The sequence below is a fragment of the Periplaneta americana genome, chromosome 16 (assembly GCF_040183065.1).
Source record: "Periplaneta americana isolate PAMFEO1 chromosome 16, P.americana_PAMFEO1_priV1, whole genome shotgun sequence".
Taxonomy (NCBI): domain Eukaryota; kingdom Metazoa; phylum Arthropoda; class Insecta; order Blattodea; family Blattidae; genus Periplaneta; species Periplaneta americana.
In genome coordinates, this window is record NC_091132.1 from 112,365,707 (window position 1) to 112,380,184 (window position 14,478).

The following is a 14,478-nucleotide window of genomic DNA, read 5'->3' on the forward strand; positions in this document are numbered from 1 at the left end:
AATGGATAAAGAACATTTGCTACAATGCCCAGCAATAAAGAAAATAGATGTTGATTTACCATCGCAGCTCACCAAATACTATTGGGATACCCGGAGGAGAATGGAAGAAATCCAAGATCCTTAGCATTGGTCAATAGGAACTCTAGACATCACAGAATCAGGACAATGATTGCCGAAGCTTTGAGAAAGAAAGGTCTCACTGTACACGAAGAAGTCCATGGCATCTCTCAAGAGGGATCCTGTCGGCGAATTGACATGCTTGCCATTCCACCAGGCTCTACATCCGCCTACATTATCGCCCCAACAGTCAGGTTCGAGGCACAGGAACAACAGCCCGCTGAAGTCCACACAGAAAAATGCAGAATTCATGAGCCCACAGTTCCATTCTATTTGGAGAAATATCACCTCACCTCCATTGAAGTAGTTGGGCTAATGGTTGGCGCTAGGGGCACAATACCTTGCCTCTTTGTCACTTTCTGCAAGAAGTTCCAGCTGAACGACTTCATTCGTGATGTTTCCCTTACTGCTATCAGAGGATCACTTGCCACTTTAAAATACCACCTGCACTTTGTTTCCTAAGAAGGAAGAACTTTTGTTTGAATGTCTAATCTATTTGTTTACTATGTTTAGGCCTGTTATGTGTATGCTATTATCTGTACTTAATTTCCCTTTCTTGTTCCTTCCCCACATTTCTCTTTTGTGGTCTGTTTTTGTTTTCACTGTGTGTTTGTTATGCTTTGTCCAATGAGGCAGTCCCGTTATTGGGGGGGGGGGAAGCTGACAAACTGTCTTTCTATAATAATAATAATAATAATAATAATAATAATAATAATAATAATGATGATGATAATAATAGTAATAACAGTAGTAATAGTACTGGTAGTAATAATAATAGTAATAGTAATAATAATAATAATAATAATAATAATAATAATAGTAATAGTAACAGTAATACTAATAGTAATAGTAATAGTAGTAGTAGTAGTATTAGTAATAGTAATAGTAATAGTAGTAGTAATAATAATAATAATAATAATAATAATAATAGTAGTAATAGTAATAATAGTAATAGTAGTAATAGTAATAATAATGATAATAATAATAATAATAACAATAATAATAATATTAATAATAATAATAATAATAATAATAATAATAACAATAATAATAATAATAATAATAATAATAATAATAATAATAAAAATAAAAATAAATAAACATAGGATATGGCTCCAATCAGAAGTTTCATGTCTCAATACCAACTGTCTTTATCAGTTTGTAAGAATTATTTTGAATTACCCTAAGTTTCTATTCACATTACAAAAAAAGTTTCAAATTAGTAACATATATCAATTGAAAGCCCGAAATTAGAATATTGAAACTTCCTTTATCAATAACGGGCACTGTTTTGTAATCAGAAACAGTTTAAAATGAATTGCTAGCAACAAGTCTGTACAGTTAGTGATAAAGTGAATATTTATTTTACATCTCCACATACATACTGGTAACCACTAACATATTAAATTTATACATTTTTTAATCAGTCGCTCATATTACAGACATGATGTGAGATAGGACATTACTGAAACATTTAGGAGTAAACAATTTACTAGATGATCAAATGTTTTTCCTTCCTCAAAATAGAACATACTGTAAGTGTGAAAAATTGACGATTTTGCTAAGGAGTTAATCTTAACACAAGACAACTGGAAAATTAGCTGCCATAAATCAAAATTCTGTAATCAGTAAAGATTGCCATAAGTCACAATACTATAATCAATGTTCTCTGTTACTATTAGTGAACACATTAACCAAACCTTCATGCATATATAAGGTGTTAAAATTTAAAGCTATAAACTCTTTTACACTTAAATGGCAGTGCAGTACAAACAATACACAAATCATTGCTTCATACATATAGTGCCAGCTGGAAGCAAACATGCAAAAAGCTTCATTTATTTGTTAGTCGGAAGAAACCACAATAAAACTGTTAATCTGTAATAATAAAATTGTTTTTCTCTAAGAAAATCTTAATGACATATATTATATCGTTGCATTTTATAACACCTTAAAAAAATAAAACTTTATCATCTTTAACTGAACTTATATGTGTAAGAGAAAGAAAAAATGAACAATAAGAACTCAGTGGCACAGTTTTCTGTGGGAACATGCCACAGTGAAACTCCTTTCTAATTTACTCTGCTATACATTAGATTACATTAGACTAAAAATCGGTCTGATGTGAGGAGAAATTTTCATACAATAGTCTTTTGGCTTTCTGTACTAACTCCATATGCAACTCTTGATAATCTAAAATTATATTTATAGTCCACTTCATGATGTAGTGACGATATTCTTGACGTAATTTGAGTTCTCAATATGAGCAATTCCATTACCTACAAGCATATCATCTCTGATTTCTGAAAAAAAGTTTGATTCTGATGGACTGTTTATTAACACTTTCACAAGAACATACTCTATTATCTATTAACAATACACCGAATACACGTCTCGTTTGTAAATACTATCTGCTAACCGAACACAAGGTAACCAATTACAAACCTCATATCTATAATCCATCAGAATCATCAGCCTTATAACCCAATAAGTTCAATGAATTTCATCAATGGTTTTAAAGGACAGAACTGGTGAGTTCAATGAATTTCATCAATGGTTTTAAGGACAGAACTGATTAGTTCAATGAATTTCATCAATTGTTTTAAGGACAGAACTGGTGAGTTAAATGAATTGCATCAATGGTTTTAAGGACAGAACTGATGAGTTCAATGAATTTCATCAATTGTTTTAAGGACAGAACTGATGAGTTCAATGAATTGCATCAATGGTTTTAAGGACAGAACTGATGAGTTCAATGAATTTCATCAATGGTTTTAACGACAGAACTGATGAGTTCGAATGAATTTCGTGATAATTAGAGACCGAACTGAATATCTGATGTGCATTTTTATATATTAGAAAAATTTATAATTATATACAAAATTACAGTAAGCCTACATGTTCTGGCTTCCTGATTGTGCATCGATTTTTAAAAGGTAAGTCATGAAAAACAGTACTGTACAGTACTGATGCATACACAAGTTGATAAATGTATATTAAATAATACAAAAAGTATAGTAGAAGAAGAGTGTTTCGATACATTACCTGCCATTAAAGAAGAGTTGAAAATGACCTCTGATGTACAGAGCCCATCTGTTCATATCCCAGCAATAGTTCACGATATGTGTGTGAGGATTATTTACCCAAAGCCCCAAGAAAAGTGCCCAGAAATTAGCCCAGCAAGATGGTATCAGAAAACATGTGCATGTGTACTGCACTCTCTACAGTTGAAACTGTATCATGTAAAAATGTGTTCTTTATTCTCATTTATATTAAGGTAAGCAATTAAGCTCTGGTTAAGCTATAAAAAGTTGGAAGAAAATTCTCAAAATGACAGAAGAATTTGGAATTCTTTGCTACCTGCAGTGGTAAAGGTGGAGATCTCTATAATAAATTACAACTGTAAAATATCTTTAAAATTAGTGTTGATTATCATTTATCACATTAAAATTATGTGAGTTACGATAAAAATAAAATATTTGCGAGTAAGTAATTGATTAACTAGCGGACTTACTCGTGTTAATTATGTAAGTCTGTGCGGCTTACAGCTGTTTCGGTGCTTCATCACACCATCCTCAGAGCCTACTAGATCTTGGCGTCATCTCGAACTTCTCTGCCTGTTGTGTGGGTGCGTTTGATTGTTGAAAGGTGTTGAAAAGTGGAGTCGAGTAGTGTGTGTGTACTGAAATTGATCTGTGTGTTGAGAATTTGATCTGGGTGTGTTTTAGTGTGTTTGTATATTTCGTATTGTTCTAGTGTGTTGAGTTTTTGGTTCTTGGGTTGTATGTATAGGATTTCCATGTCCGCATTTATGTTATTGTATGTATGATTACTGGTTAGCATTGGTTATGTGTTCGGCATATGTAGATGTATTGTGTCCTCTGGTTATTGCTTTAATGTGTTCTTTGTAGCATGTTTGGAATGATCTGCCTGTCTGTCCTATGTAGAACTTGTCGCAACTATTACATGTGAGTTTGTATACGCCTGTGTGGTCGTATTTATTTGTTGTGTTGTTTGTGTGTTGAGATGTCTTTGTAGTGTGTTTTCTGTTCTGTATGTTATGTTGTATTTCTGCTTTCTGAATGAAGATGCGATCTTGTGTGTGCTTTTGTTTTCATATGTTAGTGTGATGTATTTCTTGTGTTCTTGTGTTTGTGTTGTGTTTTTCGTGTTTTTGTGTTTGTTAAGTTTTTGTTTTGTCTTTCTTATGATGTTGTCTATTATGTTTGGATTGTAACCGTTTTCTTATGCTATATATTTGATAGTGTTCACTTCTTATTGTAGTGTTGTTGACTCATGGGTATGTTGAGTAATCTGTGTACCATTGTCCTGAATGCAGCATGTTTGTGTTGTGTGGGGTGGTTAGATGTGTTGTGTATGTATGTGGTGGTGGTGGTACGCAAGATTCAAAATGGAAGATATTTGCATTCATATTGGCGATATAATATAGAATTTGAGTAGTTTTTTTTCTTGCGAATTCAGAGTCAATACACCGGTACTCTATTGGCTGATGATGAAAATTCGTAAAACCAGGTTTGTTTTTCTTACATTTTGTATATATTCTATCACAATAATAATGTTCTGAAGCTTGCCTACAATAGTCAATACAATTACAATTTACATTTTTAAATTCTAGAACTTCTGTCAAATATCATACTACATAAGACCAGGCTCTAGCAAAGTGTGATACCATTAGGACTCACAAATAACTTAAAAACGTGCTCACATGCTTCACAGCAATTAAATGTTTCCTCAAGACTAATTCTACTACGAGCAAAGTGTGCAACAAAATACCGTACAAGGAAAGCGATGGAATAGAGGATGTAGTTTACATACAAACATATCAGCAGTGTTACAAGAAATCTTCTGTACTGAAGTGAATCCAGCCAGAATTAATATTTGACATTTGCTAAGTGTATACGGTTTTTATAGCATACATATTATTGTTGTAGTATCTTCAAATGATTACTGTCCGACCAAATGGTTATGTCGCACCTCGATTTCCTTCACCCATTTCTGCTGACCCCTCTGTAAACGCTAGTGGCTGGGCTGTTAGGCTCTTCCCTGAAAATATTTGCTGTTCGGAACTGTAAGTCTACGCAATATTATACAACTAGCAGCTAGTATAATGGAACACAATACGATACAGAATAAAAAATATGATAGGATGTAGCATAACAGGACACAATATAATGTAGTGTAATAGAACACAACGTAATACAGTCAAGTACAATATTAAGGTCTCAAAACCTTAACTGTAACTGTTCATTACAATAATGGCAATGAAAAATCTTAACGTAAATATTAAGAATCAAGAATAAAAAAGATTACGACTTTTCTATGAGTGGTATTAGATGTAAAACAAAATGTCACTTTCTTCAAAAATCCGATATTTCCAAAGACAAAATATCAGTATGTTCTATAATGTTCTATAACACACACATATATATTACAATTAATTCAAATTTAACATTTGAAATGATACATATGAATAGATACCCGAAATGAGCATATGCTCGTGCTCGGGTACAATCCAGTATTCTACATAAATTTTACAGAGATCAATGATAATGTTGATGATAGAAATAATAGTAACAATAATAATAATAATAATAATAATAATAATAATAATAATAATAATAGTAATAAAACAAAAATATTTACAATAATAAAATAAATACTAAGATGGATAAAATAAAATATAAAACCAGTTAGCGAGAAATGTTTAAAATAATTTAAAGAAAAGGACTCTGTAAAGTAAGTAACTGTCACGTGACTTCCCCTGTTTTGCTGATCCTGCGACATAACCACTCAGTCAGACAGTAATAGCATATTAAATACAGTAAACCTGTGGATTAAGTACAGTAGTATTTTGTGCAAATGTTGTTTGTAAAATAATATAATACTGCTGAAAGTTGCAACCAAACTCATAAACCACTTTTGAAAAGAATTTCAACTCGCATCATAAACAGACTGCCATGGTCTCTACCTGCAAGATTTGGTAACTTGACTACTACTGTCAGGGATCAACTCTGGCTGGCCACACATTAAACTTTTGTTCCTTTCCAATTTCCATAAAAACTGGAAAGATAGACATTGTTTGGCAAAATACGCATTTTAAATGAATTTGTGAGATATTCAATGTCACATGATTAAGAGTAATGCATGATATTTACTGACAACAAAGGAAGGATTTAGAGGTTGCAGTACAATCCAAACAGGATACGAAATTTTCATGTTACATGACACATCTGAAATCCACTTAAGTCTTATCATCTGTGTTATTTTGAGGGTAGAGCATGACACTATTGTTGGACCATCGGATCTGTGCCCCTTCAGCGCTGTCGTTGTTCTTCAAAAAGTTAACGGCTGTACTCACCCGCTTTCCTCACACCACGTCAAACAGCAGACCACGAACCTTGCCAAATAGGGATGTTGCCAAACTTCCGTCAAACATTGTCATAAATAACTGGTCCTCTATGCTACAATATCATTTCTTTCAATCAAAATACATCTTGTATTTCTACATTTTTTAAACCTAAATCGCATGTCTCGAATCTCTTTCCGTAGCGTTTCTCTCCAACCTTGGAAATTATTGCTTCTCTCGCAACCTTCAGTAATTTCAGTAATTTCTTCAATGTCGGAACTTCTTTGTGCAAGGTATAAAATTCTTGTATCTTTTTTCTTAAAATATACATCGGTTCATATGATCTACAAGAATTAAAGGTTCTCTTGGTCTGTTCTTCCCTAGTGATTCTAGCTTTTCATCTCCTGCACAGACTCTCTCTCTCCTGATTTTCTTCATTTGGAGTTCTGACCTGCCTATATAAATTACATACCATGTTGTATTAGTATTAGTTAAGTAAGTAATTTTAATACGTAATCAATTGAAATAAAATAAGCCTCACCAGTGATCACTGCTGCTTTTATCGTTGCCTTATTTATAGGAAAGAGATGACCTGTTTGTTTCTCTTCATCGCAAAATGCTATCACTTGCTTAGTAATATTTTTTTCACCACTCCGTCACAGTCTAAGACTCCGTGCTGCAGTATTCATGTTGAGTTGACAACACTGGACTGCAAGTGCAAATAAACTGTCCCGCAAGAAGGCTCAAAATTGTGAGTAGTGGGGGAGAGAAAGGGAGAGAGATAGAAAAGAGAGAGATAGGAATGCAGGGAGAGGAATGAATTACCGAGGCTGAGAAGGAATTAGGGTTCAGTTCGCATATCTTACAGGGGCACAGATCCGATGGTCCGACAATACTTGCAGCCATCTTGTAGTATGGGTATGAAGGCATAGAGATCTACTTCCTTGCTTTTGTATTGTAAACATGAATATTTTACATGATTTCAAGTTATTGTGAATATGCTAGTGCGACGTTCCCTGTGTTCTTTTATGAGAACTACATTATAAGACATTATTACAAATTATGCTAACCTTCCCTTTCATTTGAACATAAAATTACCTTTAACTTTATTTCTTACGTCTACATAGAGTACGAACAGGGATTAAATGCTGCTTTTGAAAGTCTGTTTAAGTCCTACATTGACAAAACTGGTACATAATATAAATCATTATCTTCTGTATTTAGCATGAAATAGAAAATCATTTTGTATCTAATTTGACTAACATTAGTTCAATAGTTTCTATGTGTGCAACTAAAAATATGGACACAGAAATTTAAGTTTCTTAAGGAGGCAAAATATTGTACTCACAGTCAGAAAAAAAATAAATCACAAAATGATTTACGATTTTGAACTCACTAATCTCTGTCAACACTTAAGACAACAAACATTTTCTTCAGTTACTCTGTCGTTTCTTTAATAATAAATTATGTAACCATACGATTAAAGGATGACTACAGGTTTAGTTTAAATAAACAGCAAGCTAATTAAGTCACAACCTTGGAGATGTTGATCAACATTAATCACATCACTTAGAATTACCAAACAAGCCAAAATACGTCGCAAAAGATGCTGAAAATAATTCTGTTTACTACGTCTCCTAGATGGTCAAAGTCGTATGTTTCATGGTTTATGCACTTTATGTATTTTGTTTGAATACCGATTGGTATACAATTTAGTGTAATGTTTACTGAATAAAAATATAAGGCTATAATGTTCTCCCTACAATTATGCGATTGCATAAACAATTTAAAACAGGATAATTACGGTCTTAAGGGTAGTATTAGAACTTTTTCTTTGGGAAATTCTTAAACTTACCGATACATTCGAACTTGCATTTAGTACCTCCTAATATAAGTATAATCTTAATTGCCAAAGAAATAACATTGACAAAAGAGAAATAGTCTAGAGGAAACCAACTGTTATTCTATACGAAGTAAAGAGAAATAACATCTTTTAAACTACAACCTTCCTCGTGCAAACATACTTATGTTGTTTATATACAGTCAAGGAATCAATTATATACAGATACTGTTCTTTCTTTAATTATCAATCTTTAATTCATATTAGAATATACTTTTAAACTCTGGTGAAGACTAAAAAGTTCATTTTTTCGTAATGATGAGCCGTAAGTACATAAAACAGAACACAATGAACAAAGGATTACAACATATAATGAAGAGAAACCTGAATGGGTGTGAAAGTTCAGTAAAATACGTTTGTCAATATGACAAATTTTAAATTGATATTGAAAAGCTTTAAAACTGTATTTTAAAATTCTCAAATAATTACCGTTAATTGTAACTATGCCACTGAATTTTTTACTATACAATTACAAAAATTTCCCAACATGTTAAAAAAATCTTACATGACTGCATTTCATATTTTCAGATCACTGAATAACAAATCTAGTAAACTAACTACAATATTTTTTTCTCCCATACCTAAAGTCAATATGATTAATATTTTGACAACAAAATTAAAAACCACTCATACACATACAACAATTACACTCTATCAAAAGAATATTACACTATAAAACAAAGTCTTCAAATGACATGATGCCAAAATATTTTTTTCCATTATAAAAATTTCCAATAAATCACCACTGAATGGCCACTGGACTGAAAGTAATACACTTTACATACACATTTAAAATAACCTTAAATCTTGAAAATCATTCACACTTTTTTAAAACATGCACCAATCCATTTCAGGGTCCCATGTTTCACTACAAAAAACACGACACATTTTTTTAAAGTGAGCACCTCCCTGGAACCACTCCATTTCGTACTTTCCTAAAAATAAAAACAAAAGTATTGGACTTACAAAAAATATATTCTTATGTGCAACTTAGACACCCACTTATTACAAAATTTCATGATATACGTTCTTAGAAATAAAATATTGCAGGTGTTAGTAATAGCAAATGGGATATAATGAAGAAATTAAATGCTGTTAAAGAGATCATTGACAAATCACCATTATGAGAATCACGAAGGCTTTTTCAGCTGTGATTTATGATATATTTTGAATACTTCAGCTTCATCTTCCAATCTCATTTCACCACAGCTTCATCATTCGCTAATTTTACCAGATAAAAACGTAAATATGAAGACATTCAAGCATTGATATTTACGCCACTCTTTGCTCATTATTGCAGACAGATAACTCTACGTTAATGTTTCGATGTGAGGCACAATTTTGTTGATAATAATTATTACTCTGGGTCAAACATTTTTAGACAAAACACAGCCTACATTATTTTACTTAAATGATTTATTACGTAAAAAAAAACCACAGAACAGAAACATATGGGTCGATTTTGAGCTTATCAACGTTTTTTGCAAAACTAGCATAAGAATATCAAATGTATAATACACTTTTGAGTGAAAACTGATATATTTTAATATATTTTATCTGCATACTTCCCAGATAAATTTTATTCATATAAAATATGGGCATAATCTGGTCAATAGTTCACAGAAGAAAAATTATACAAATAGACCGACAGTCAGGAGATATGCCAAAAACACTTTTTTTCGGCACTGTGAATGCTTAAAGGCCACATAGAACACTAAGTTACTATATGCTATGTACACCAGTGATGTGCGGTGGCCCAACAGATTACTCAAGCAGTCTAGTTTTCTTTTCCTTCTTACTATTTATATTTGATTAAAATACTTATATTACTAATTATAAAAATAAGTTGGTATTTGGTACCCATTTATTTTACAAAATCTATAAGATTAGGCCTACTGCAACTACTGCCTAAAATTAAAAATACTGTTATAAAAGACTACTCTAAGTATTAGTACGTCGTGGCGAGTTATTCCATCTTGTTGGAGAAACATGTGGTAATCGTCGACCCAGAAATTCATCAAGAAATTTTGTGCGCTTTGATGATTTGGAAAAAAAAAAAAAACGCTGCAAGCCCAGAAAGAGTAGCAAAAATATACGCCATTCAGGAATAGTTGAAGCACTTTGGGACAGTGCTAAATTTAAACAGTGTGCATATGCAGTTAACAAAGAGAGCTTGTGGAAAAGACTACTTAATATTAGCTTGACACCATGTAATGAAGAGGCCATCACTGCACTTCCCTCTGTGCGACAAGTTTCTTACTGCAGTTTGAAAAGTCTTAAATGTCTTTTAAAAATAAGATCAGAATGTGCTGCCGCTGAGGCACACAAACGCTCTACCACCCTTCCTTCAATCGTACATCGATAAACGAGAGAAAATTGTGATTTATTCGAGACGTCAGTTGTCTCATCATCTAATATGGCAAAAAAAATCAGATTTCTGTAATTGCTGTTTAATTTCCTTATTAAATGCACTGGCAACAGATTCAATTAAATCATTTTGAATACGATTTGATACATCTTTGAATACTGTAGATGTCTCCAAATGATTTTTTTAGAAGAGGGTCGTACTGGGCGATGTACTCCAAAAGTTCTAAATAATTACCGCGGTTGTTGGACATTTTCGACTTACCATTTCCTCTAAATGAAAGTTCCAGTTTTGCAAGTAAACAAACGGCGTTTATAAGCCTTTTCAGAATGTCTGTATTGCGTGTTACCTTTTCATTATGTAGAATAATACTTTGTTGTGTTTGGTCACTTAGCTCAGTTTCAATATGCACAGTTCCAAAAGTCGCGAGTGCGTTAGAAGCACGAATATGTGCATTAGCAACATCATGATCCCGTATTGCTCTAGTTAAATTACTGTATTTAGCTTTTGTTGCTGAATTAAATTATTATTATCTGCAGACATAATCAAAACTTTTTATTGCACTTATATACACGTACACAATGTAACTACAAAGTACTGGTACAAACAAACGCCAGAGAAACAGTACGTTTTACACTCATTCGACTTCGCGCACACAGCCAGCCCAGGCAGGCTACCGGCTGCTTGAGACATATGCATCTACTAGTCTCGTGAGGCGTCCCTCATTGGTTAGAAGTTATGATGACGTGGGTTGTCATGGCAACTTCCATGCTAACCTGTATTCAGCACTGCTGGTGCCAGCTCAGGACCGCAGTATGTGTATTGTATATGCCCCATCACGCGACTTACAATTAACAAAACGTATTTAGAAACGTTTCTGGACTTTATGAATAAATAAACAGAAAGTTTAAACATGGATTTACGTACATATCGTGATTCTTATAATCAATCAGTGCTGTCCAAGCCGTGCTTGGATTCCTTGGGTGGACTGCACGTCACTGATGTATGCTTTGCTACTAACTGATGGCCACACGGAAGCTATATTTTTTTACGATATTCTTCAGACTTGTCCGCTATGTTCGCAGATAGTGTGCCTTAGAAAAGTAGTAATGATTCAAACAATTATTTGTTGTTACTTGCTAACACTTGGAGGATGTAACATCATCCGTTGGAATGCCGTGTTGAGCTTTCCGATTAAATAGTTCAAGCTACCACTGTCTTGCACAATTATCTATGGCAAACACATATTCAGACTATCATTAATGAAGATGGTGAAGATTACACTCAAGGCAACAATTTTGTATTGCAACTAATTCAACAAGAAAAGCCCTACTTGCTCGAAATTGATTTTATGAAAAACGAAGGCGAGTTGAATGGCAACAGCAACAGAGAGTAGTGAATTGTACGGTTTATTGAAAAGAAAGGACTGGATTGGTAATGTGGAGTTCTGTTTTTATTTTAATTAAACTTAAAATTGAGAACACTCTAGAGTCCTAGTACGGTATATACAAATTAAATCTTCGCCCACACATTATCCCACAAGTTCCAGTTTTGTAATTCTCTGGGCTTTATTTCACAAGCATGGATACTTCTAATTTCTTCAATTAACTGATTCACAATATGTACTTACCTATTCAAACAAGTAGAAAACATATGTTGTGAAAGTGATTGTTGCAAACTGAATGCGAGTCCTGCACATGGTGTGAAGAAACTGACAATATTTTGAAAATATAACCAAGAATCAAATACTCCGCAATGCAGCTAAGGTAGCAAGCATAGCATATGCAGCTCTGTGTAGCCAGTCAAATAATGCGAATGAAGAAGCTATACTTTGCAAATGTAGTGAACACAGCATATGTAGCATAACATAGTGCTCTGTGTGGCTTCAACATTATACTTCATACGAAAAGAAATTAAAAAGAAAACACCCAAAAAAAATAATTTTATAACATTGGTCAACAATGTTGCTTGAACACGAGGTGAAACACTGAATTTAGATGTTTAATGATTCAATTAAACACTTGAATATACGTAATTGATTAACTAGCGGACTTACTCGTGTTAATTATGTAAGTCTGTGCGGCTTACAGCTGTTTCGGTGTTTCATCACACCATCCTCAGAGCCGCTGTTTCGGTGTTTCATCACACCATCCTCAGAGCCTACTAACTACTAGCTCTGAGGATGGTGTGATGAAGCACCGAAACAGCTGTAAGCCGCACAGACTTACATAATTAACACGAGTAAGTCCGCTAGTTAATCAATTACGTATATTCAAGTGTTAAAAGTAATGTATATAAGATTCAAAATGGATAAACATAAGGAATGAAGATGAACATCTGAAGGAAAATGGGCATTGAATCCTAACCAAAACTCGACTTCTTATGCTTTGGGTCACAAACTCAAGCCCTTTACTTCTGAAACAATATTTATACATGAATACGTAAACACACAGTATACTGAAAAGTAATACTTGTGTAAATTTTATTTTGGATTCTATATAAAAATAAATTTTATTATTATTAGCTAGCAGAAGCAATTTGTAGCCAACAGCAAAAAAATAAAAATAATCAATGCAGTATTTCGTACAATAAAACACTGTCATATGAGGGAGGATATAACAACGAAAGAAAGGAAGATAGATGAAAATTACAACTTGTCTCTAAATATACATTTCCCAAAATAGGTGATTAAGAAAAAAGGATTCAAAAGTAGGCAACAAGTTCCTAAGTCCTGAAGAATTAAGCTTCGTAATAGACTTGTTGTTTTAAAAGTATGCCAAAAACACTGCATACCTACAAGATTTTACCATGACATTGTTACAAACTTTTGGAGGTGGTAGAGGTGATCCATATGAACAATCTTCATTTAGAAAACTATATGAACAATTTTCATTTAGAAACCTATGTCCAAAAACCTTCCATTCGGTAGTTACAAGTCTTGATATGTGCAGTGAGACTGCTTTCTGTAACATGTTGGTAAACTAGAGCTTTTCATTCTAATGCTATTAAAGGTCACAGTAAATATTCTTTTTTATTATGTTACCATGGTAATGTTTGTAAACATGACAAAGTTTATGTGAATACTGTGCAAAAATTTTGTTTACAGCGTACATTACAATACCCAGCTGGCATCGAATTCAAGGCTGGTGAACTGAAACCTCACCCCAGATTAAATGATACGCTTATTTGGGTTAATCATTATGTGCATGTAACTGTGCATATTCAAGGTGGCAATAGAATACATTAAAATAAATAAAAAAAGACCTACTATGCATTTTATAATAACTAAGTCAGAGCCTTCTTCAGTTACAAGCCGGAGCCATACGTCGGCAACACTGTAATTAACTGTCAACTGGAGGCCTACCACACAGAACACGTATTTGTGCTAATGTCGATTTTCAATGTAAATTAATGTTACAATATAAGTGTGTGTCGAGGGAATTATATTTGCGGTCGTACCAAACGTTAATTGTTGATGTATTATAAACTAAGTGCGTGTTGGCGATAAAAACAAGACAATAAATGAAAATATGGCTGCAGTCTTCGGCAATTTTTACGGTTATTAATAATGACAAAATGATTGACAATTCTTGTAAATATTAAATAGTGTATAAACTACATTTTTATAGTCTTATTTGTGGTTTGTGGTGTATCAGAATTATAGCCAAATTGTTGGGTCTCGCCTGCTATATCAATAAAGTTACCCCGTCGATTTTCAAGTTCATTGTA

At 33.1% G+C, this 14,478-nt stretch overlaps 1 protein-coding gene across 3 annotated transcripts in view; it reads right to left on the minus strand.

Moving 5' to 3' along the window:
- Window positions 1-14,478, minus strand: part of Gpdh1 (Glycerol-3-phosphate dehydrogenase 1) — a 132,454-nt gene that overhangs the window by 16,536 nt on the left and 101,440 nt on the right. The window contains exons 9-10 of one of the 3 annotated variants that reach the window (XR_011329745.1): window positions 6,040-9,319; window positions 1,459-5,965 (exon numbers count right to left, since the gene is read on the minus strand). The exons of 1 other annotated variant lie outside the window; for it this stretch is intronic. Coding sequence is in view for 1 of the 2 variants with exons in the window: in XM_069812780.1 (XP_069668881.1) it covers window positions 9,277-9,319 (43 nt within the window). In the remaining variant the exon portion in view is untranslated. Of the gene's footprint in view, window positions 1-1,458; window positions 9,320-14,478 lie in introns of those variants that run through there. One more of the 3 variants, XM_069812780.1, reaches the window with a different exon arrangement.